Source organism: Drosophila bipectinata, chromosome 2R, assembly GCF_030179905.1.
Source record: "Drosophila bipectinata strain 14024-0381.07 chromosome 2R, DbipHiC1v2, whole genome shotgun sequence".
Classification (NCBI taxonomy): domain Eukaryota; kingdom Metazoa; phylum Arthropoda; class Insecta; order Diptera; family Drosophilidae; genus Drosophila; species Drosophila bipectinata.
In genome coordinates this window covers 11,877,203-11,902,935 of record NC_091737.1, presented here as the reverse complement: position 1 = coordinate 11,902,935, position 25,733 = coordinate 11,877,203, and the positions used below count along the sequence as shown (strand labels likewise).

Here is a 25,733-nt window from a genome sequence, read left to right as displayed (position 1 = left end):
AGCAAAAATTAGCAACAGTTGTGGTCCCGGGCTTGTGCGAGTTCCATTTCCGAATATGTCAAGTTAATTTAATGTAGCATGAAAAGGGGGAGTGGAGCTTGGTGGGTGGAATCTATCTATACTGCGCCAGCTGTGGCGCCTAAATTTCCTCAGACATCATGTGTTGCCCGCCTACGTGCAATAATTTGTGCAATTACTTGGCAAATTTGTGCTGTCCCCCCTCCCAGCCCAACGACGTGCCAGGCAAACACCCAAAAAAAGACTAGAAAAAAATTCCCAAATAAATTATGCCCTCGGCATTCTACAATTCTATTGCCAAATTCTTCTTCTTTTTCGCTTTTTTTTGTCTTGCGTTCGAAATTATGCATTTAGTTTAAAAAACATGTGGAGCATGTAGAACAAACTACGTGAGGGGCATAGCCAAAAATTAAAAGCCAATGGCTTAGAAATATTGAAATATTTACATAGCCGACAGAGGAGTACGGGAGGTTGAGGAGGGGAAGGAATACGAGGAGGAGGTCCTGCATCTCTTTTAGAAATTTTGTAATTTTTCAGTTCGGCGACTTTTTGGCTCATAAAAATGTCAAATCGTTTACATACACGTCACTTTTGTGACAACTACTTGACAGACATTAATACACTTAAGCTGCCTGGTAAGAACACGGGCATTATCCTTTAGCCAGCATCCTGCCAAGCATCCACATCCTCACCACCCCCTCACAGCCGCAGCATCCTTGATCCCTTGAGCAAACGGCAAGCGGATGCGATGGCGGCATGCCAACATAAATGACATAATATAATAAACCAACAGCGAGAGCAGATAGGAAAATAACAACAAAAAATTTGCTTAGACGACGAAACTCACATGAAGAAGTGTTCATCCTCCATCTCTATCCAAGCCCAGCTGTCTGTCTCTTTCGCCGCTCAAGATGTCAGGGGAGTCGCGTTTTATATTTTCTGCCCTCTTAAAAAATTGCTTTTGTGCAAATTTTTGTCACATCCCAAAATACCCACACACACACCCATGGCCAAGATGGTAGAGCCATCCCAGCGAGATGGGACATCCGCCCGCCATTTTCCCCCAAAAGCTTTTTAACTTCATTAGTGCCGTTTTTGCCTGCAATTTAAAAGGCAAAAAGATGTGTCCGTTTGACCGGATAATCAGGACATGCAATATGGGAAATCTATTTTTGAAATGAGTCTATCAAAACAGTGAGAAAAATGCATCAAAATATACAAACTTTTAGGATGATTTGAATATTATTAAAGCCTACTTTAGGGGGCTTAGGGAATAAATCTAACATTAAGTTATTGTCTTTTTTTATAAACCATTTTTAAATACCATTCACATCTTTAACAGCTCATATCCACATCCTTGGACCATCCTATGGTTCATTAGATTTTCGCAGACCGTGACTTGACTTCTTTTTCTGTGGGCTTCCTGCATCAGGCCATCATAAATTCTAAATAAATAGATTTGTCATAAATTTTTCGGTGACTGCCACACAAGGCAGCCCAGTCTTGGGCCTTGCGATGAAAAAGATGAAAAGCTATTTACATTCTGCTGCAAGGACAACGACAAGACTGGGATTGGCCACTGCAAAGGCAATTTATCATAAATATTTGTCAAGAAACTGCAGCAAGCTTATTTTACGCTCGGACACACACAGAAAACTACAAGAACAGAAAAACTACAAAATAACTTAGCTTTATTCTATAGATATCTACGATCTAAGGTTGTGAGTGGATGGGGAATAGACGATGAGGCGATGGGGTAGGAAGATTGTCTACAAGTACTGCCATATCAGCCAGATGGAAATGATTACTCCGAGCACCAAGTCCATGGGCAGGCTGAAGGTGTTTCGGCGGGCATGCTCGTTCCGGGCGATCTCGATGATCTTGTGGGTGGCCTGGAGCCACTGCTTCACCACAGCAGCCTCGGAGGCCACGAAGGAGAACTCCTCGCGCTTTCCACTGGGTCCTCCCGATCCACCAGATCCATTCTCCTGCTGCTTCACCAGCAGGTTGATGATCTTGTTGGCGTTGGAGGTGGTCAGTTCCAGGGGCCTCTGCAGTTCCACGTGTTCCCAGTGGTAGTGCTGCCGGTAAGCCAGCCGCTTCTTCCGGATTTCCGTACAAACCAGACTTCGATCGAACAGGAAGACCTTTGCCCTGTACTTTTTCCGGGTCGGAAAATGCTGGGCGTCGAATTCCGTAGAGCGGCGGAAGTTTCCCAACTGCATGAGATCCAACTAGAAGAAAAATAAACGAAATAAATTAATTGTTTAAAACCTCGCAACAAAATTTTCGATCAATATTTTTGAAATTTTTTGATAGAACCCATTGGAAAATCCAGGACCCCCATATAAGGCCCCTAGCCATGTCCATATCTTGGTCAATTTTTATCCGATCCTTGAGAGGAATACCTTAATCGATTTCTGGAACGATTCTCCATAATTCTGCATTAAAACCTGGCAACCAAATTTTTCAACGATATTTTTCAAATTTTTCTGATGAAACCCCTTGAAAAATCCAGGACCCCCATATAAGGCCCCTAGCCATGTCCATATCTGGGTCAGTTTTTATCCGATCCTTGAGAGGAATACCTTAAACGATTTCTGGTACGATTCTCCACAATTCTGCATCAAAACATGGCAACAAAATTTTCGATCAATATTTTTCAAATTTTTCTGATGAAACCCCTTGGAAAATCCCGGACCCCCATATAAGGCCCCTAGCCATGTCCATATCTTGGTCAATTTTTATCCGATCCTTGAGAGGAATACCTTAAACTATTTCTGGTACGATTTTCCACAATTCTGCATCAAAACCTGGCAACAAAATTTTCGATCAATATTTTTCAAATTTTTCTGATGAAACCCCTTGGAAAATATAAGGCCCCTAGCCATGTCCATATCTTGGTCAATTTTTATCCGATCCTTGAGAGGAATACCTTAAACGATTTCTGATACGATTCTCCACAATTCTGCATTAAAACCTGGCAACAAAATTTTTCAACGATATTTTTCAAATTTTTCTGATGAAACCCCTTGGAAAATCCCGGACCCCCATATAAGGCCCCTAGCCATGTCCATATCTTGGTCAATTTTTATCCGATCCTTGAGAGGAATACCTTAAACTATTTCTGGTACGATTTTCCACAATTCTGCATCAAAACCTGGCAACAAAATTTTCGATCAATATTTTTCAAATTTTTCTGATGAAACCCCTTGGAAAATATAAGGCCCCTAGCCATGTCCATATCTTGGTCAATTTTTATCCGATCCTTGAGAGGAATACCTTAAACGATTTCTGATACGATTCTCCACAATTCTGCATTAAAACCTGGCAACAAAATTTTTCAACGATATTTTTGAAATTTTTCTGATGGAAACCCTTGGAAAATCCAGGACCTCCATATAAGGCCCCTAGCCATGTCCATATCTTGGTCAATTTTTAACCGATCCTTGAGAGGTATACCTTAAACGATTTCTGGTACGATTCTCCACAATTCTGCATCAAAACCTGGCAACAAAATTTTTCATTGATATTTTTCAAATTTTTCTGATGGAACCTCTTGGAAAATCCCGGACCCCCATATAAGGCCCCTAGCCATGTCCATATCTTGGTCAATTTTTATCCGATCCTTGAGAGGTATACCTTAAACGATTTCTGAAACGATTCTCCACAATTCTGCATCAAAACCTGGCAACAAAATTTTTCAACGATATTTTTGAAATTTTTCTGATGGAACCCCTTGGAAAATCCAGGACCCCCATATAAGGCCCCTAGCCATGTCCATATCTTGGTCAATTTTTATCCGATCCTTGAGAAGAATACCTTAAACGATTTCTGAAACGATTCTCCACAATTCTGCATCAAAACCTGGCAACAACATTTTTCAACGATATTTTTCAAATTTTTCTGATGGAACCCCTTGGAAAATCCAGGACCCCCATATAAGGCCCCTAGCCATGTCCATATCTTGGTCAATTTTTATCCGATCCTTGAGAAGAATACCTTAAACGATTTCTGAAACGATTCTCCACAATTCTGCATCAAAACCTGGCAACCAAATTTTTCAACGATATTTTTCAAATTTTTCTGATGGAACCCCTTGGAAAATCCAGGTCCCCCATATAAGGCCCCTAGCCATGTCCATATCAAAACTCTCACTATAGTCTAAAAAATGCTTATATTTCATCAGATTCTGTAGCTGACTATTTTAAATGTTTCCTTCTGCTTTTAAATATTAATTTTCATGGTGATAAATATTATTAGCTACCTCATTGAGTTCCTCGATGTTGGGTATCTCCTCGGCCTGGTTGACCACATCCAGAGCACGTCGCATTCGCGTCTCCAATTTGCAAACGGCTGTCAACACTGGCTTGCAACTAATGCCACTCTTGTAGAATTCCTAATATACAATTTATCGCTTTTAGTCATTAATTAATTTTTGAGAAGAGTATTTCTTACTGATATAAATTGCTGCAGAAGCAATGGATATCTTGTCAGTCTTTGGATGGGCTGAACTAGGAAGCTGTCGATGCCCAGCTTGTCTTTTATCGAAGTTTGATAGGTCTGATGGAGGTAATTAATTATTAATTAGTTTTTATAATGTTTATGGTATATTGCTTACCTGTAGCCACTCCCTATTTTCTTGTCGCAGCTGCATAGAGGATTTCTTGCCCATCGTGAAGCTAACATAGCAATAAAAGTGATTTTTCTAAAAGAAAAAAGAATCAAATATATGTAGCTCGTGAAACCTTTGTGTCTCGGCCATGTGCTTTAGCCCAACACTTGGCACATCGTTGATATATATAGTGTTCACTGTATATACCGTACACATGTTAGTCTGCCTGGTGGCGAAATCATAATTTCTTAAGCATTTAAGTCACGTAACTTGAGTCGAGAGGGGTTTGGGTTTTTGAGGGGAAAACCTTGGCAAAGCTAGAGCGAAAATTTGAAATTCCTGTCGCTATCTGTGGCCAATGCCAATGCAAATGTTTTCCCAAAACCCGAAAACTAGTGCAAACTGCAAAGAAAATTGCTTGTCTAACGATTTCCTTTCCATTTTAATTTCATTAGCTTTGCCTGGCTGCGGAATCAGAACTCTCGAAGTTGTGCATTTAGAAAAGATATGATAATCATCTCTGTCTCAGCGGGTTCGGTCATAATATTTCCCTTTCCCTACCGGAGGTCTCTGTTTTGCATGTCTAATGCGATTTAGCCAGCTGACTGCCTTAAACAATTGTCGTTGTCTGTCTTCCGGCCAAAGGTGACAATCTATTTTTGCATTTTGCTAAATTCTGTGTGGGGTGGGCGGGCATTTTATTACCATGAAATTTCTCACTGCAATGCATCCCGTCTAATTTAGTAATTGGTACTGTATATGAATAAAAATAGGGGATATAAACGGTGCGAACACAAGACAGTAAATTAAACAAAAATGTCCCCTCACATCTGCTTGAATAATTATTAAGAACCATCTACTACCACCATTAATAGCGATAATTTCTTATTACTCATATATAGCCATAATATTATTGGCTATAAAATAAATATCTACATCTTATAAATTTGTCAAAAATAGAAGCCAAGAACATCATTGCCCAAAGAATCTTTCTGCACAGACAAAATTTATAGCCACCAGAGATTGCCCCCTTTCAAAGTCATCATCATTTGTTTTCTTTGAGAGTAAACATCAACAATTCAAATCAGAAATCTGAAAATCGATTGAAGCCATTTGAAAAACCCCCCATCTCGAATGTCAATCCGAATGTACGAAAACTTTTAATTGATTTTGCGCCTGTGGTTTGGTGGGAGAAATCAGTCTGATCGACACGCTTGTCACTTGATGTTTTGGCCATTTAAAGCCGATTAATAAATGAAGGCGTCTCTATTTATGGCCACTGGCCAGATCTTCGGACTTTTGTGGTAATCAAGCTCAGACTGGAGTCGGAGACTCGACCAAGGTCTGACATTAATCAATACTAGGCCTCTCCGGTCAGAACATCAATTCTCGTGTCAGAACTAATCGATTTGGCAATTGCTTGTGAAAAGTCTCTAGACGAGAGGCGTTTTGACGGAAAAGTTGAGGAGGAAACCCATAACATTAGTTTATTTTATATTTACCAACAAATTGTGTGCGTCTATTGTTTATACAACATGTTGCCAAAATAAGCGGGGAAAATGAAAATATTTGAAAATACGTATAAACAAATTTTTTGAACACTTTTATGATATATTTAGCAAAATTTTTCGCTTAACGCTTGTCCTGTGAGTCAGAATTGTTTGAGCAAATCCGATTGCAAAGTGGTTGCGCGAAATAAAAATAACAAAAATCAACATAAATCAGTTCCGAAAAGGGGCTTATAGCATGTCTGTTCAACATTAAGATGCCAAAATCCTCAGGGTGCTCCAACAAGAATTTTTACCTGCTATGGGAACAGTTTTTCAAACTGTACCGCATATTTCCTTCATTTTTATGGCATTTATTTGAGATTTCTTGGAAGCACCGAGTGACATAAGAGAATTGCGTCCGAGTGGCGTCCAAAGAATTCCTCGGGCCACAGACAATTTCAATTTAAATTGATCGTTTGCATTGTCAACACTTAAGTCCACATGGCCACATGGCCGTTGTGGAGAGTGCCCCGAAAACAAAATCTATCCGAAATGAGCACTTTTAACGAGATCCACTGAAGTGTAATTCATGTTGATTTGGGGATTTCTCCATAGCCATATCTGACATGTTCAGTATACTATATATATCTGTGGTTCTATCGCTCAATTGTCGACTCTCCCCGAATACGCCAAACCGATGACGTCAACTGCCGGCAAGTGAAGCCCCAAGCCCAGACGCAAAAAATTAAATATCTGTTTGCCCTAACAATTTTCAACTGATTTTCGTTACTGAGTGCTAGCTGTTGTTCCCAGTTTCTGTTTTACTTTACAATTATTGTGTTCTGGTGATTATTTCAATCTTATCAGGGGAACTCGCCAAGCTCCCCCATTTGTCATTTGGCAAATAATCCGAATATGATATATTTTTTTTGTCTTCTTTACTTAATTTCTTCAAAAATTTACGAGCCACATGCTGCGGCATAAGAATGAGATATGCTGACACACTTGTAGCGAGGTGTGAGCCAGAAAACATTACAAGGAATAAAATAATAAAGAAATATATTACTTATTTAAATCGTTAATTGAAATTCTCTACCGAATCCCAAACGGTTGGCGTAACCCACATGGACAAGTGCTAAATTAGCATTAAGTCGCCGTGAGAGGGGTTAAAAATAAAATAAAAAAATGTGAAAAATGCTTAACCAGGCAAAACGTAATGAAGAAATCGTCACTCATCACTTAGGCAATCGCAGGTGTCAAGTGGAGAAAAAAATATATAATTAATTCTACTTTGGGTAAATATTTGAGGTTTTTTGATTTTGGTTTGGAGTGCCTACGGAAGACAAAAGAATATTTGATCGATTGGCCGGCAGAGATGTCGGAACCTGTCTAACGGCTACTTGGCTAAGTGACACGAGTCTGGCTAATGGGCCCAACCCACGCAGCTCCCTTCACCTCCCCAAACTCACCTCGAAGTGTACGGCAAACTCGTCGAAGAGACCTTTGAGGTCCCTTTGATTTCGCAGCATTAGCGGCAGTATCTCCTCTTCGTGGAGCTGAAGTATCTCGGAGATATTTCCGATTAATAGCTTCTGCTTCTCCTCGCCACAAAGTCCTTCCGGCACATCCTCCTGGTCCTTGAGCTGGCCATAGTTGGCAAGACCCTTTTTCAGATTGTTTACGTAGTTGACCTCGGTCTGGATGAGCTCATCAATGATGAAGCTGATCTTCTTAGAAGCATAGATTTCGCTCTGATCGCAGGGAAAGAGATTCTCGAGAGAAAGCGTATCCTCGTCCTCGTGGCTGTCGGATAATACATAGCGATGATTGAGTGTAAATTGTTAATGTCAGTAAACCAATAAAGTGCTAAACGGAATGGATTTTGTGAACTTTATGGTACTTACTACTCGTCGCCCAGGGTCTCGAAGCTGAGGGTGTGCGAGGTGTGGAAGGTGTGGAAGCCATTGTGTTGTGTTCGTAATGTTGGCGATGAGTTCGCCGGTGTTGCTGATGTTGAACAGGTATTGATGGAAGTCAGTGAGATGCCGCTGGAAACGAAACAAACGTGACAGAAACACAACAATAACAAAAGCCGTGAGAACCCTTGATCGTAAATGGGACAATACACTGTGAAGAACCGAAGGGAAGTCCCTTAGATAACTATTCTAACTACAACCATTTCCTTTATAAAACGCAACAAGCCATGTTATCTTTTTATAACTTCCTTCCTCAACAATTGATAAAAAAAAAAACGCTTTTTCTTATCTATAATCAAAGTCGAAAATTACCATGCTTATATGTATCCATTATTCATTACTCTTGCTTTACAAATTACCGTGAAAAAGCTTTAAAAATAACTCTAGCGAGTCATAGATCCACGCTACGTATACGCTATCTTATCACGTATACGCACAGTAGGTTTAGTGTAAGACAATACCACAATTGTTGAACAAAGGGCGTAGTACACTTAATGGAATAAACCAAAAAAAAAAACAGCTGCCAAGTGGAGTAGCAAATTTAAACAAAGCCAGTTTTAGACTTTAGCCCTACCTATCGTTATCCAGCAGACTGGCTTGCTTCTCCAGCTTTCCATTCGTGGGTGTTGTTGGGGTTTTTGGCGGTGTAGTTGTTGTGGGCGGAGAGTCTCGCGACTCCAAGATGGCACATTCTTTCACCGAGGCCCTGTCAACCACATCGATCGACTTGGCCTTATCTTCACTGTCGGTCAGTATGTGCAAATAGGCGTTAAGAACCTGCACCAGTAAGATCACAATAAATGTTACTGCCACGGATATCACATCCAACCAATTCAACGTGATCAGTGTCAACTCCATGGTTGGTATCTTTTCACAACTTTTTGTTGGATTTATTGGCGTTTGTCGAATTTGGCTTTTATGGCAACCGCCGACGGTATCGTCGCATTTTTTCTGGCCAACACCGTGCCCGTACCGATCCGATCCACTCCGATTCAAATGCAAAACTTGATTGAGCGGCGGGTTGCCGAAAGCATTCCACAAACCTGCAAAAATAAGCTTTAAAGCTTCGCGGGTTTCTCTCAATCTCTCAATATTTCATTCGATCACTGCTCTTTAAGTTGAAAAACTCTCTTTTCAAATGACCACGCGCCGAACACTTTGTTTGTAAACATCAAAAAGTGATTCGAAACTGTGAAAATGAGATCAAAGTCTGGCGGCATTGGAATAGAATGTCTGTAACACTTTTGCTTTCATCATCGAAGCTGAAATAATAAAAAGCTATATATGATTCCATATTTGCATAGCCATTAGGGGTCTTTGGAAAATGGCTAATGGCCGGCAATAACTGTAATTATAGCTACTACCAATAATCATAGACTATCGACCAACTATAACCCTGAACTTTTAAATGATTTGTTTTGGGGTGTATCGATTGCAAACTGGTTGTTCGATATTCTGGGTCTATAAATCAAATTTTGTATAGTTTTTGGTACAATAGCATTTATTTTTAATTTGTCATTTAAACTATTCTATCCTCACATTATTTGTTTAATTTTTAAACTGATGATCTCACAGAGATCACCGGAAAAGCAACAATTGCCGTCTGGTTTGTCATTTGCATTTTTCAAGAATTTCACTTGCTAAATTGCTCACATTTTATTGGCTTTATTATTAAAACAATTGATTTTTTTAATTGAAATTAAAAGAATACCCCGATGAGTTGGCAAAAACGATGGGAATTATAAATAAACTTCGAGCACTTCTGGGCGCGATTGATGAATAGCAAGCAAGCAATAATAATTGCTTATATTTATTTATATGCGCCATTTGTTTATTTTTATACATTTTCTTAGTGATGTCACAGACAGAAACAAGTCGTTTCGCTGTTTCAAGTATTGCGTGTCGTATCATTAACAATATTCCGACCGGGGTGGATCGGGGGACTATAGCCCCAGCTGCCTCACGTCGGGCTCTCATGACAACGGCGATGGCGTGCGACCTTTTCATGATGGATTCATTTGTTTTGACGGCTGTGAAGCGTGTGACTTTACAGGCGAAAGGTGGAAGGAAGTAGCGGATGTTTCTTCCACAAAAAATGTATCATAGATATATTTCATTAATGAATAATTGGGTGAAAGATATAAACAAGGTCGCCTCTTAAGATTTTCTCTTTAATTTTTTATTTTATTTTGTTTATTAGCGCCTAGCGCCTACAACACAGGCACTGAAGAAGTTTCAACAAATTGCATTTTGTGACAACATTAATACAGCAATATGCACAGATCTAATAGATAACTAAACTTAGAATACGATATTTGGTGATTTAGCATTTAAATCATATGATTTATGTCTCGCCTTTGCGAACAACAATAAGCCAATGTTTTGACTTTATATATCCTGGATGCCTTACAGGCAGAGCTGTGGAAACAATTTCCTTATAGCTTTTCTTTATTTTGACCCATTTCCTTGGTGTCCTTGATTGGGGATCTAGGTGGCCGCATACCAAGTGGTGCGATTGCCGACAGCATCTTCATCCGGTCTGGGCATAATCCAGATGTTGCCAATGCCACTGTCAGTGCTGAAGCGATTGGAGTCACGGTAAAGCGAAAAACTGGGCGCCTTCCGATGCAGGTGATCATTCTCGCGGCAGTAGCGCTCCTGCAGCTTCTGGCGCTCCTCGTTGGCATAGTTATTGATCATGTCCCGGATGAGGTCCAGCCATTGAGCTATCTGGGCAGCATCTGCAGTGAATTCGCACTCCTGCTGCTTCCTACGCTCGTAGTAGAGCGTGAAGGACTTGGTCTTGGCCGATATTCCGATGTGCTCGCAAGGATACCGGCCGTGGAAGATCAGGTTCTTGCCCTTGATCTCCGTGTAAATGATGCACTTGTCGAAAATAAACACCTTGGCCGAGTAGCTGCGCTTCAGCTTATAGTCGAACACCTGGAACTGGTTAACCTTCCGGAATTTTCCCTGGTAGTAGACATTGAACTGCAAATCGAAAAGTCGAAAGTTAGAAAAGTTAAACAGATGTGAGTCGAGAGGAAACCAACCTCATGGCAGTCTACTATGTCGTTGATGGTCTCCGATTCATTGGTGGTGGTGAGCAGGGTGCGGAAACGCTTCTCCAACCGACAGCAGGACTCGATAATTGGTTTCAACACAAGATCACGGTTCTTAAAGAAGGTCTATAAAATTTTTGGTTTTAATTTCTTCATGGGGATTATTTATCAAGGCCTTACACTGATGAACTGATTGAGGAGCAAAGGATAACGAGCCATGCGCTGGATGGGTTGGACCAAGAAGCTATTGATTCCCAATTTATCATCAAGCTCCAGTCGAATACTCTGTAATAAATATCATTATTAAATAATTATTTTATTTCGATTTCTTTTTAAACTTACAAGGAAGTAATTTTTGTAGATATCACACAGCTTGAGGGACTTTTGCTTGTTCATGGTAAAGATCACATAGCCATAGAAACAGTTTTGCTAAAAATTAAATAAACTATTATTTTTAAACGAAAATACATATAAGATTAATATATACATACATCCAAAAATTGCAGAAACTCATCAAACAAACGTTTCAAATCCCTGCGATTACGTTGCAGCATCGGCAGGAACTCGTCCCGATGGAATTCGGCTATCTGTTCGATATTTCCAAACAAATCGTACTTCTTGCCTCTTAATCCCATCGGAAGATCCTTGCGCTGGAAGATATTGCCGTAGTTCTCGATGCCCAGGAAGAGGTTCTTCACGTAGGCCTCCTCCGTTTTGATGAGCTCGTCCAGAATGGGAAGAACGCACTTGTCGCTTTTCTCCCGCAACTCAATCTCCTCTTCCTCGTTTCTAAAAAAAACACTTCATTTAGTAAATGTTTTGTGGATATAGTTGATAGAGTAGTACTCACTCATCTCTGGGCTGATAGAGAGAGTTAAACTTTGTAACAACATGTTCGTTGGTGGTCCCAATGATTTCAGTCTTGCGTCTCGGCGTGGAACGATAGTTTCTGTGAAAGGAAGGAGATTAAGGTTCTTGTTATAGAGCTCGTTATTAGTGCCTTTATGAAAATAACCCCCCAGACAATATTAAGAAAACAACAACAGGAACGAGCGCAAATATGATAAGTAGTTAGATAAACCAACCTCCACCCGAGACTTTCGAGTGAGTCAGCTGAAGTGGAGGCCCAATGATAAGACGGTAGCAACCTCAAAACACAGATACTATAATGAGTCAGAGACCTGGCGTCCTAAATTCTCAATCCGGGGGCTCCTTGGCAGGGATTGAGAGCTTCTCGCTATCAATGAGATTGGTACCTTTACCATCGTGGAAAATACTCAAGGCTTCCTCGAACGCCCTGGCGCATAAGGTCACTACCCACATGATAAAGTCCAGTTGCTTGATGATGAACCATGAGATTATGATTATCAGAACGATGGCCATGGCGGTACTGATGAAGCCCGTTAGCTGGAAAATACTTTGGAAAATTGCTAAGGTCTCAGGGCAAGGGGGAAGTTATGGTACAGACCCCTGCCACCCAGCCCTCGGTGTCCATATTTAATGTCTCGATCGACGCGTGCCACTCGCGGGAACCATAAACAGTATCCCTTTCTTCAATATCTATACTCGTTTGCCTGGCAGATTGGCTGGTGGACCGCCTATCCTCTAGGGATCTGCTACGTAGAATGTCCTGCCTACTATACCGATCCGCCCGGATTTCCACTTCTACTTCCTCTTCGGAAGTGCTTGCGTTTCTCCGCCGGACGTCTTGAGATTTTTCCGAACTCGTCTTTTCCGACCTCGAGGACTTACTAGAGGGCTGACTCGTGGACTGACTCGAGTACCGACTCGAGGGTTCACTCGCGGGCTGGTAGTAGTCCATGGAATCCATTGAGGTTTGTGGGGTCTGTGGAATTTTCGTTCCCGGCGGCAGTCGAATCGGCTTCTTTTTCTTGCGCCGTGGAAAGGGATCATCACTGGTCCCGGTGGCCTGAGAGACATAGGTAGGCTTCCTGTCTGTCTGCGTCGCCATCCTCACCCGCGGCTCGCGCTCCTCAACAGCCTCTTCGGAGGCATCAGTATCCCGCTGGGGACCCGCCTCGGCGTCGTCCTTCTCCCGGCCTTTCCGGGAGTCATCCATTTTCGTGCTGAAGCTGAATCAACCCAGCTAGCCAGAGAGACATTTTCCAATTTTTGTCAATGCTCTCGAAACTAGAAATTGCCTGCTCTGCTCACTATTTTTCGTATCGTTGTTTTTTTTGGGGTATTTCCAACCGGTTTGGCGGAAAGTGCTCCAAAACCCAATTAACACTCTGCCAATTAAGCTCTGATACTGCGAGTGTTGCGAATAGTTGGGGCTTTTATGGCTAGAATCGCATAATTTGATTTTGACACACCGTAAAGGAGGCTCAGCGACCGCGAAATCCAGTTAACAAACTTTTGGTGGAAGGCCATTTCCAAGAAGGGGATATATTCTGGCTTAAATCACGATAAGTAAAGTCTACCCAACTATTTGTCCGACAAAAGCAATTATTATACAACTGTTAAAATGCGAAGTAAAATATTAATAGTGAAATATTAACCTGATAAAGTTGGTTAATAGTTGGCAGTAATTTAATAAAATTATTTTTAAATAAAAACTGATTGTTTACTTTTCAGTAAATATGTAGTTTCACCTTGATGCACCTTATCTTTTATAATCCCTATATCTTTTCTATTACTCACATACCCCCCTACAAAGAACTATACAAAATCTTATCATCGGCAAACACTCACCTCGGAAAATCCTTATCGTTGCGCATTTTCAGCGGCATGGTTTGGGATTGATCGGCACTAATGGATCGCTGCACCTGTTGTACCACCTGGGAATCCCCTACAGTCAGAACCTCCGAGGCACTGTGCTCAATAATGTGCTCCTCGGAATGTTCACCCGTATGGGGATCGGTATGGGGATCAGCTTCAAAGTCGGATATTTGATCCACTTCGTCCTCGGATCGCACCTCATCGATGTTGGGTATGATGACCGGTGTACTGGGTATGGAGCTGACCCGCTTGCTGCCCAGGCCCAAGAGGCGGATGCGACGTGGAGGTGTGGCCGGAGGGGTGCCATGGTCGCTGGCGAACTCCTCGAAGGATGGATGGCGGCGGTTCTCCAAGAGCTTAAGACTGTTACGCTCCTGCTTTTGGAACAGAAGGTTGGCCTCCTGCGCCTCGAACCGATGCACCTTTTCGCGAACGTTGAGCCAGGCGGGATCGGGAGAGGTGGGATTGTCCGGATCTGGACTGCCCTCGACGGCGGCCCGCATCTTGAGCAGAGATCGGCGATTGAAGGCGCTCTCCGTGTCCGAGTTGACCGAGTACGAGAGCTGGAACGAGCTGGAACTGGAGCTGCTCGCGGAGGTGCTGTCTCTCCGTGCGACGTCGTTGGAATCCGGAGTACAACTGCCAGTGGGCTCGAGTGTGCTGGAGTGGCGCTCCTGCTCCGCCGCCTGCTGGCTGATGCGGCGGCGAGAGTTTCTTTTGTTGAAGTTTCTGTTACTGAGGTTCCGCTCCCTGCGGAAAGGCAGAGGGCTGAGATCTTCGTCGGCCATTTTGGAAGCCTCTTGGCACTGATAAGCCTTATCAGAAGTGGTTTTCTTGTCAGTTTAGCGTCTCTAGATACTCTCAGCTCCACAGTCTCAATCGACGAGCATTTCTCTCTGGCTACAAAAAACAGCGCTCCCCCCACGCTCCAGCTGATTTGAACATTTATGGCCCAGAGCTTTTTTATTATTTATTTTTTGTTTTTGTCACCGCCAGCCAAGTATATATAGAATGTTTATCTTTCGGTTTTTTTTTTCCTCTTTTTTTGGTGGAAACACGTATTCGTATCGCTCAGTGCTTTTTAGTCTTATTTCGCCAGCTTATTGCGCTGCAAAATATACAAAAAAAATGTCTAATTAAAAAGCTTATAAATAAATAATTGAAATCGAGTTTGTACAGCTAATTAGCCATTTAGGAGGGGAGGGCTTGACAAAATGGTGTCAAAAAGGGTAATAGGAATCTTTTCAGTAAAGTCTTATATAAGATTAAACCACACACTACACTAATCCCTCTAATCCCCGATGATCTATGCAGACACTTAAATATAATATTTGCTTTCATATACATATATAGAACAAAGCCATTTATTTTAATGGCAAATGACGTCAAGTTGTCTAAGGTTCCACCACTACTATATACTATAGTATGTGCAAAGTCACAAATTCTGTGTATAGTTAATTATGGATGACGTTGAGTTTGTTGTTTAAACAAAAAAAACGACAAGTGCAAGGCATTTGAGAGCGCAAATGAGGCGAAAACCAAATGAAAAGCTCGAGGAGGAAGTACAAAGTTCCCTCTGAACAAAAGAAAGTCACAAAATTACAGAAATGCATTTCAAATCCGGAAATGCCTACTTCATGGTTGAAACAGAAATCCCCAACTAATTTAAATCTCAAGGTGATTTCTCTTGCCATCTAGTAGTCAGTCCTGTAATTTTAATTCTATGTAAGGGCTCATCGAACTTTTCATTTTCAGTTTCATTTTGTAATCCCAACCGACAACATCAAAAGTAAATCCAAAAATTTAACAAAATTTTACGTTGTAATAAAAAATTCAAAAATTTTACAAAACTTTAAAAGTTTTAAAAGTTTTCTGATTTTTCGTAAAATAATTATTTCAAAATGTCCCATGTGAACATCTTCCGGACCATGAGGAAGCTAAAGTTGGCCACCAAGGATGAGATTATCATCGATATTGCCATTCGCCAGAACGTTAGGTTTAACGAGTTGGCCAATCTGGTCGATCGCGTCTGTGCAGCCTTGGATGAGAGTATCCGCGACGGGTTTCTTTGCCTGCGCCAGGGAAAGTACTCCTTCAACTACACTTTGGATGCCGGTCTTACTGCCCTCCGGCAAAATTCAAGGCACCTTTAATGCGAAGCAAGATCAGGAAGTGCACCCACACCCAGAATGTGAGGAAAATCGAGTCATCAGTCATCGAAGTCGTGTTTTAGCCCTGAGGACTCTGGATGTTCAGTGGAGTGGCTTTACTAATTCGGCCAATATCATGGAAATTTATCAATAAACAGAAGCCCCACAATGCAGATACTATATTGCGCCTTTATGACCCAGTTAGATAAGATCCTAGTGGGCTGAGGGCTTCCAATATATAGTTCGGCACAATCTTATCAAAAGGCATATGTTTGTTATACAACTGCCTTTATTGCATTGAACAACCTGTGTGCACTTCCACGGAAAGTGCTTCCCCTCTTGTGGGGAATATGACTACTCTTATCTAGAGTGATACAGATTCGAGTGGTCTTTCCATAATTACAAAGTCTAGGTTAGTGAGTAACCTAAATAATAGCCATCAGGCAGGTCTTAATCTGCCCAAAAATCTGCAAGCTTCTTAGGGGGATTTTTCAATCGTTATTTATAGATTGCAAACTGGTTATAGCCGCTTAATTGGGCTTTTAGAGTCACCACATGCAAGTTCCATTGTGTTTACCCATTAAGCTCCAAATGGAGAGGGTATATTCTTTTGGAAATAATTAGAAGATAATGAATCGTGTAGATCGATTCGATAACACCTTTCATAATGTTTGAATGAGTTTTAAAGCCACTTCTTGGAATTTCCGGCCCACTCCCATAGCCTTTTGGTAATCGGAAGGTGGGGATAGTGGGGTTCTCTTATCTAAATGGCTTTTATCAAAAATTATTATGATAGAGGTGCAGGCAAATAGTGTTATACCTGGAAACCTTGAATCGATTCCCCCAATTAGATGATGCGTTTCCAGCCAAGTCAGCTAACAAAATAAGGGTTCTGAATACTGAACAAATGTATCTGTCTGTGTTACTGTTTAGTCAGCCGATAAAAAAGATACAAATGAGAGAACCAAGCTAAACAGAATAATGGCTAAAAGTGGGAAATAGCTCGTTACTGACACGAGTTAGTACGACAGCTAGAGAATTTGTTTGAAGTTTTAAAAACAGATTTATTTCCGACAAGACAATGTTAATGGAGTTTCCAAGAATGTCGGGTTATGGGACTTTGATTTAGAGGGTTTATTTCGAGGGTTATTATATCTGGAAAATACTTGATTTATTTTTAGCAATATTTTTTCAGGTATTGTGGCTTTAATTTTTATTAATTATAGTTTCAAGTTTTGATTTTCACAGTTTGTAATTTGTGGGCACGTGTTAATTAGACAGTTTTGTAAGCGCGTGCAGACTGGATTTGATTTTTGATTTGTTCACCGCTTGCCATTTTTGAATACACTTGCCAATTCCGGCACTTAGATTTTAGGGTTCAACTTGCTACTTATTTGTATCGTATGCTTAAGGTCACGCTGCGTATACGCAATGTTTGTTATTTTTTTTTGGCTCGAACTGTTAACCGTTCTTGGCGGCGATCGTTGCCGCCGGAAGAGCGAAAGAGAGACAACGAGGGCGGCCGATAGAGTAGGCAACACTGTCAACCGAGAAAGACGGAACGTTCGCTCACCTGTGCTTTTGAATTCGCACTGACGGTTCAAATTTGCACTGCAGCCCCCAGTGTGAGAAATATCAGCTCTCGCGATCGCCCAACAGCTCTCTATTCATTCATTTTTTGCCTTTTATTTCAACTCTCCCGCTCGCTGTCTGGTTTTAACTGTTTGCCTGCCAAGTTGGTTATAATCATTTTTTTATGTGCTCGCTTTTTTTTTTATTATTTAGATTGCTCTCTCTCTCTACTTAGCGGTCTGTGTCGCATTTTCCACAGCAAATTATTGTCATAGCCTGCTCCGCCTCCTTGCCGTTCTTTTTTTTTTTGTTGGAGCTCTGGCAGTGCAGGCGGCATAAATTCTTAATTAGTCCCCAAGTAGTCTGTGCCACATAGATCAGATTCCAAAACAAACCCAATCCGAAACATTTCAGTTTCAGTTTCCCTTACCTGGTGACTCCACTACCACCTACCATACTTGATTTGTCAGAATTCTTTCCAGTTGTCCCGCTCTCGTCATGCACTCGTCAGCGTATTCGAAATTTCTGTTTTATCATCCGGGGGCGGCAAGGTGGTAGGGTGATTGCTATATCTTATCAGTCGACGAGGTCTACGCGGGCAATCTACTACGCGGGAAACCGCCAACACGCAGTCGCATTAAAGGCCACAAATCAGCCATTTGTTGTGGATTTCAGCTTAATTCTCGGCCCAGCCGTTTCTCTGTTTTCGTTCATTTGGCTTTTTTTTTTGTCATTTGGCCCAAAACTCTTTAGCTTTTTGCACTTTTCTGCTTATCTTTGCGCATTTTCGAGCGTATGTGTGTACTCCGCCCCGCCGCCGACAAAACTTGGCCAAAACGTATGAAATTCTTCCCACCCAGCCAGACCAGCCATTCCAGCCGGTAGGTTTTTTTTGTTATGGGGAGTCCCATGGGTTTTGCACGCTTGTGAAATCGATGGAGTTTATTGCTTGCATTTTTTGGGTAGTCCCAGGACCATAGAAGAAGGGGAATCCCATTGAAAATATAAATATTCCACAAGTTCATACATTTTAAATAAATAAATGACTTATTCGTTAAATAATATTTGGTAATTTTTTTTTATTTAAATACTTATCATATAAATTATATTCTAAATTTAATTCGAATTTGAAATTTTTCAAATCTTTGCAACGGTCTTTTGAATTCGCTTAGCCAATAAGTCCAATTCGCCGCAGCTGGGCCAAGTTCTGCACCTAGCCTGGTTACCAACCCATCAGAGGCACAAACCTTCGGGGGAATTTTTCAGTGAGTGCTAAAAAATGTCTTCGTAGTTAACGGTCACTATTTTAAACTATTTGAAATATATGATTCATTAAACAATAGTCTATATTATTTTCTTTATTATCCCATTTATACTATTATCAAAAATAAATTGAAAATATAACTAAATACATGCGTAAATAATGTTTTATTGCCATTTTATATATTATTTTGATATCCAGATCGAATTAAAGTCATACATCTTAAGCTTAACAAAAACTAAATTTCCAGCTCAATTTAATAAAATAGAACTATAACTAAGCCGACAACCCTGTCGAGTAAACCTGAGAACCCACCCACATAACCATACATCCAAGATGCACTCGAATTTCGTCGCCAGGCACCGCCAGTTCAGTCCAAGTCCCGGCGCCGCATGTTGGCGTTTCGAATTTCCTGGCGTTGCTAATTGCCGATTTCCCATTAAATATTTTTTGCAATCAATGAGATTCGATTTAATTTCTTTTGATGCACTAAGGGAGGTGTGGGAAAACTATAATATCCACACATCCCAAGATTCAGAATACCATCTAACAAATATGTATATTTTCTTCAGTTCTTTAGTTGACTTTCAGTATTTAAACTATAACACAGTGCGACAAAAAAAGAAAAGTTGGAGGAACTTTTGAAGAGACCTAGTAGGAATTGTTCATTAGGTCGAGTATAGTATAAAACCATGTTTGAAATTTTTCATACACCCTCAAATCTTGATTTATTGCGAAAAAACGGTTTTTCGAAAGTGTTTTGCTCTTAAAAATTCCTGAACGCGCAATTTTTGGCCGATTTTCAAGTTTTTTATGTTTTTCAATAGTTAAATGTGGTAGCTTTTGAAAAAAAAATACATCTTCAATTTATTTAAACAGAAAGGACACAAATTTTACAAAAGAAACTGACTTTTTTGAATTTTTGTCACGTTTGTCGAACTTTGACGCCATTTTTTCGGTACAACTTCCAAAAAATGGTATCATTCTTAACACATATTAATATTGTCTCATTAATCCTGAATAAAACAAGACCAATTTCATTTCGAAATTATGAAAATTGTTGAAGTTATTACGCTTTTCCCAAAACAAGTCAATTCAAATTCGAGCGCACCGTAACAGTATGTAAGTACCAGTATGTAAGTTAACAGAAAGATAGAAACTCAATGGAAGATTATTCTTGTCAGTCTTATTTTTATTGATTTCATAGCTTTTATCAATGTTTAAAAATGCTAAAAATGAAAAAATAAAAGCTATGAAATCAATAAAAATAAGACTGACAAGAATAATCTTCCATTGAGTTTCTATCTTTCTGTTAACTTACATACTGGTACTTACATACTGTTACGGTGCGCTCGAATTTGAATTGACTTGTTTTGGGAAAAGCGTAATAACTTCAACAATTTTCATAATTTCGAAATGAAATTGGTCTTGTTTTATTCAGGATTAATGAGACAATATTAATATGTGTTAAGAATGATACCATTTTTTGGAAGTTGTACCGAAAAAATGGCGTCAAAGTTCGACAAACGTGACAAAAATTCAAAAAAGTCAGTTTCTTTTGTAAAATTTGTGTCCTTTCTGTTTAAATAAATTGAAGATGTATTTTTTTTTCAAAAGCTACCACATTTAACTATTGAAAAACATAAAAAACTTGAAAATCGGCCAAAAATTGCGCGTTCAGGAATTTTTAAGAGCAAAACACTTTCGAAAAACCGTTTTTTCGCAATAAATCAAGATTTGAGGGTGTAGGAAAAATTTCAAACATGGTTTTATACTATACTCGACCTAATGAACAATTCCTACTAGGTCTCTTCAAAAGTTCCAAACCACTGTCGCACTGTGTAATTAAAGTGGGCAGTCAACAAGACTAGTTGGTCCACTAAAAGCACCAACAAATATTTACTAACTTTTTTTTGCTACTATAATTGGTTTAAAATTGGATTCTCTCTCTCTAATCACGAAGAGTGTAAGCTACGACAGAAGAGTGTGCCTTTTGGAGACTTTTTTTTGCAAAAACAAGATTCTAGATTCTAGATTTGGAACTGAAGCTTGGCATTCTTCAATCCGCATATTTAATGACTGTCTAAGTGTAAGAGAGTGTGGCTCTCATCTAAATAACTGGTTAAATATATTAACTAATTCATTAAATGCGTTTCCTTTAGACGCCCACTTGCAGGCGCCTTGTCTCTTGCCTGCTCTCACCTTTAGTTAGCCGGCCGGCTTACACACACATACACAGGTACCATGGGGAGAGGCTCCACAGTAAAGGGTATCTCTCTCCCAATGCTCCCCACTATTTCAAGAAGACCCTCGTGAGAGTAAAAAGCTTATGGTGGGGGTTGGACAACCGAGTAGTACACCGGAAAAAATCAATTTAAATTATTAAATTAAGATAATAAAAAAATCAATAATATAATATGATAATCGACATTTTTAGATATAAAGGAAGTGACTGTATAAATACCCGATACTAAAGCTTACGATTTAAATCATTTTCATCATAGTTACCTATTTTATTTATGTCTACCAATATAGAGAAAATATATATATGGAAAAATCAATTTGGATTAGAATTTTCCCCTGTGTAAAAGTGAGTGTGAGCGGTGAGAGTATAAAAGCTTGGCTGCCGGCAAAGAAAGTCACTTACTGTGGAATCTTTGCTGCGATCGGTTCAGTGTGAAACGGCGCCAGCTGAAAAGAAAAGAGTGCGGGAGCAGGACCGAGCAACGCTAATTGCCAGAATTGACAGAACTGGGAGACCAGAAGTGCCAGCAATTTTTTTGATTCTATCTAGAGGTAAGGTAAACAGATCCGGATCCTGGAAATCATCGAGTCCATAGTCCCCCTCAAGGTGTGATGTAATTAACACAGCCGACAAACAAAAAAAAAAAAAGGATTAGCCTTGCCAAGAGTTGGAAAATATTCAGTTTTCGAACGTCAAAGTCGGTCGATAAAAACGAAATTGTATGAATGCGTTCGGTTTGTTTCGGTTCGGTTCTAAATTTAGTTATACATTCTAATTGGTCTTTGATTGATTTGTGGGTCAATCCATTCGAAATCGAAAAGTTTTGAACTCGTTTCACAGCCTCGCAGTTCGCGCAGATCTGTCGCCTAACTCGCAACTGGCAACCGAAAAAAAAAAAATGTGAAGGACAGGACAACGACGTCAACCGATCAACTAAAAGACCTCTTCTTCTGCCCATTCAGAGCCGATCGATCAGATCGGACTAAAATATAGAAACGAGCTAACCACCTCCGTCGACCGTGGAGTGCGTGAACGTATTTCGAAGCGTGAGGTACTCGTATCGGAACAAATAGTGCCGCAGTTTTCATTAAATTAAATAAGGCTTATATAACCCCAATAATCTTTCTACCTTCCGAATGAAATTGAAAAATATTGAGACGTTCAAACAAACAGTAATGACATGTACTGATAATGGAAGTGAATGCCTCTGGCTATCAACGATCGAGACTAGGGGTCTCAGACTTTCGTATACTACTGGTGATAAGCCGTGATACCGTTCGTCACTAAATGGCTAATCAGACCCCTAGGAAAAAGTTGGACATCTGGCCGAGTGCACGTGAATCCATTTTCCGACTTATTGACGTATATTATGGACCCAATTGGGTCCTTGACCCAATCCGATCTCTGACTTTTCCCATGGATCGGATTGGATAATCTTCGCTAACCTTTTCCCACGTTTAAGTGAAATCATTATCTTTCTCTCGATTGTAGTGCCAGAGTGTCAGGAGATCAAAGAGCCAAAATAGATCAGAAAATCGAAATTTAATTAAATCATGACACCAAAACACAGACATCGACTAAATTAAATTCAATTGAAGCTGCCAGGGTGAGGGAAGGGAAGACCCCGACGAGATAGATGGCTAGAAAGGGAGATGGCTAGTACCAGATAACGCCAAAAAGTCAAATCGATTGTTGCAATTTGAGACACAGAGAAGAAAGAAACCGAAAATTGCAGCGGAAGAGTCCGGCGGCCGGCCAATCAGGCGTTACTGCCAGCGGGGGTGGCAGGCGGAGAACTCAGTGACTGACTGGGCGCCCTGCCAAAATCTGCCAGCGATGCATGGCGAACACTCAAAGATACAAAGATACTTGACTTGCGAAAACTGGTTTGGATTCCACATGGCATCCACAGCAGGAGACGCCTTATCCTATCCCACGTCTAAATATTTACAGAGTCAGGGCACGAAAAGTGTCGACTCTGTAGCTTGGAGGGGCGTTCTTGCCCCGTGGACTCCCCACACCCCTTTAGTCAGTTCTTTCACAATTCCAGCAGCGCCAACGCCCCAAAAGATATTGAGTCTCACTTTTGCTCAGATCCGCAGAAAATTGTGGGCGATTGGACGACTGGGGGGGGGACCATTGCCAGGGAGAGCAGTGGTGCGTGGGTGTGTTGTCTCTGGGACAATCAATGCACTTCCGCCCGGGTCTTTGGGAAGAAGAAAAATACTTTTAAAGGCCCACCGCGCATTCTAGATATTGCAGTTTTATGGTAATTATCTTGTCAGCTTTTGCCTTGGAGTGAGCTCGCTTGATTTATTTTCAGTATTCTTGAGATACGACCAAATAAGGCAAGCAAATAAATAAATGTGTATCACAATTCTGTTGTGCCTCAAACAAGCTATCTAGATAGAACGTATCTTACCCCCTACGAAGATTTTGTTGGCTCTAAAGAAAGAATATTCTGGACATCCCACACCTTATCTTAGGTCTTAAAAGCCTTTAATTATCTTTATCTGGCACGCATAATCTGACCCACTTCAGTTACTACTACCAACTTTTATCACGTTCTGCTTATCGCGAGTTCCTAGCTATCGACTGATTGGGAAAGTTCAATCTTGCAACAAACATAAACAAATCAGCAATAGAATCTAAAAATATAGAAACTATTTCGCAACGATGTGAAACCTTCGAAAAATCAATCATAATATCTGACATCCTTTTTGCAGGGAATTGCATTGAGTAAGCGGAGAAATGGCCGATGAAGCACAAGCACCACCAGCTGAGGGCGCACCACCAGCCGAGGGCGAGGCGCCACCACCAGCCGAGGGGGCAGAGGGTGCTGTCGAGGGTGGCGAGGCCGCTCCTCCGGCAGAGCCCGCCGAGCCAATCAAGCACAGCTACACGCTGTTCTACTTCAATGTGAAGGCCCTGGCCGAGCCCCTCCGCTACCTATTCGCCTACGGTGGTATCGAGTACGAGGATGTCCGTGTCACCCGTGATGAGTGGCCAGCCCTGAAGCCAAGTAAGTCCTACGTCTCTTACACCTTGACGTCATTAACCTAACCCTCTTCCAAAAGCCATGCCCATGGGTCAGATGCCCGTTCTGGAGGTCGATGGCAAGCGTGTTCACCAGAGCATCTCGATGGCCCGCTTCCTGGCCAAGACCGTGGGTCTGTGCGGTGCTACTCCCTGGGAGGACCTGCAGATCGACATCGTTGTGGACACCATTAACGACTTCCGTCTAAGTAGCGAACAATGTGTGCCTCAGTTTCATGTTCAGTGTCCTTGATTAACTCTGGAATTTTTAATGTATAGAAATTGCAGTCGTCTCGTACGAGCCGGAGGACGAGATCAAGGAGAAGAAGCTGGTCACCCTGAATGCGGAGGTCATTCCATTCTACCTGGAGAAGCTCGAGCAGACCGTGAAGGACAACGACGGTCACCTGGCTCTGGCCAAGGTGTGTGTTTCAAACAAATCGAATTGGATGATCTGATTATTAACCTCTCCACCCTTTTAGCTGACCTGGGCTGATGTCTACTTTGCAGGCATCACCGACTACATGAACTACATGGTCAAGCGTGACCTGCTGGAACCCTACCCGGCTCTGCGCGGCGTTGTGGATGCCATCAACGCTCTGGAACCGATCAAGGCCTGGATCGAGAAGCGCCCCGTCACTGAGGTCTAAGCTTCCTGATGGAAGGCACATGGAATGAGGAGGCAGGGATAACCATCGCAAAACCCACTCAAAACACTGAAACACTCAGCGACACCCGCACAACATGCACTTGCACACCAACCAACCAACTATCCACATCAGCACACATTTTGTTCCTTTATGCGGAGGATCCGAGGAGCAGCGGACTCTCGCACGGGGTCATAAATCCTTAGGAGTTTAGCACGTGTCATTACAAATTACTAGAAATCGTATTTTTTTTTAAAAAACTTTCTTCGTTATAATTCTCTTTGCATGGCGCTATATACAATACAATATTTCTATTGGAATCCGCCAGCGGATCTCCGTTCGTTAGCTTCCTATGAAATAATAATGATAATTGCACAGTTTATAATAATTTTTGGCCAATGTCTATGCAAGCCCTATGCAAGCACCTACTATAGCTATACTATATACAAATTTTTATACATTTACGAGTGGTTCATCTTTTAAAGGTATTCTATTATATTTAATTCACTGCGAAAAGCTCAACAAATATTTAAATAAAAGCGGCGAAAGCTAAGCTACAATTACAAACATTTTAGGTATTCGGTTTATAATTAAACGCCAGCGCGGCCCCACGAATTTTCTTCGTCTTATCCAGTTCCCATTTAGACTAAACCTTTAATGAAAAAAAAGACTCACAGCAATAGAACCGGACTCTTTCGAAATTAGCCAAAAATCTATTTGGAAAATCCATAAAAAACAGCAAAAACTGCCAAATTTCAGAAGCACCGAATCACATGATATACATTTATATATTTTATTTATGCAGAATTGTAATTGTATTTTTGAATATTTTCACAAAACACTTAAAAATAAACTAAACACCTAAAAATGGAATGAGCACACTTTTCGAAAGCACGACAACTCGTTTTATTTCAAGACA

The 25,733-nt window shown here is 40.9% G+C and overlaps 4 protein-coding genes across 5 annotated transcripts; 1 reads left to right on the top strand and 3 right to left on the bottom strand.

The window, feature by feature from the left end:
* Positions 1-1,692: 1,692 nt before the first annotated feature.
* Positions 1,693-9,098, bottom strand: LOC108132864 (rho guanine nucleotide exchange factor 25). 2 transcript variants are annotated; one of them, XM_017252432.3, is made up of 7 exons: positions 8,674-9,098; positions 8,028-8,171; positions 7,593-7,926; positions 4,640-4,726; positions 4,477-4,581; positions 4,286-4,417; positions 1,693-2,252 (listed from the first exon to the last, which is right to left on the bottom strand). In XM_017252432.3, exons 1-7 carry the CDS (start codon positions 8,955-8,957, stop codon positions 1,788-1,790), a joined length of 1,551 nt encoding a protein of 516 aa, XP_017107921.2. In that variant the 5' UTR covers positions 8,958-9,098; the 3' UTR covers positions 1,693-1,787. The 2 variants fall into 2 exon arrangements, with proteins under 2 accessions (XP_017107921.2, XP_017107922.2); XM_017252433.3 differs by lacking the exon at positions 8,028-8,171.
* A 1,158-nt stretch (positions 9,099-10,256) lies between these two features.
* On the bottom strand, positions 10,257-17,780 carry LOC108133224 (kalirin). Its single transcript, XM_043210739.2, has 8 exons — positions 17,627-17,780; positions 13,877-15,011; positions 12,012-12,110; positions 11,653-11,950; positions 11,504-11,590; positions 11,342-11,446; positions 11,153-11,287; positions 10,257-11,090 (listed from the first exon to the last, which is right to left on the bottom strand). The coding sequence occupies exons 2-8, from the start codon at positions 14,689-14,691 to the stop codon at positions 10,587-10,589; spliced, it is 2,043 nt and encodes a 680-aa protein (XP_043066674.1). The 5' UTR covers positions 14,692-15,011; positions 17,627-17,780; the 3' UTR covers positions 10,257-10,586.
* Positions 12,438-13,643, bottom strand: LOC108133225 (uncharacterized). Its single transcript, XM_070278361.1, has one exon. The coding sequence runs from the start codon at positions 13,239-13,241 to the stop codon at positions 12,600-12,602; it is 642 nt and encodes a 213-aa protein (XP_070134462.1). The 5' UTR covers positions 13,242-13,643; the 3' UTR covers positions 12,438-12,599.
* Positions 17,781-21,515: 3,735 nt separating the features above from the next.
* GstS1 (Glutathione S transferase S1) lies at positions 21,516-25,708 on the top strand. The gene is made up of 5 exons (XM_017252854.3): positions 21,516-21,682; positions 23,858-24,153; positions 24,209-24,376; positions 24,447-24,589; positions 24,650-25,708. Exons 2-5 carry the CDS (start codon positions 23,883-23,885, stop codon positions 24,815-24,817), a joined length of 750 nt encoding a protein of 249 aa, XP_017108343.1. The 5' UTR covers positions 21,516-21,682; positions 23,858-23,882; the 3' UTR covers positions 24,818-25,708.
* Positions 25,709-25,733: the final 25 nt, after the last annotated feature.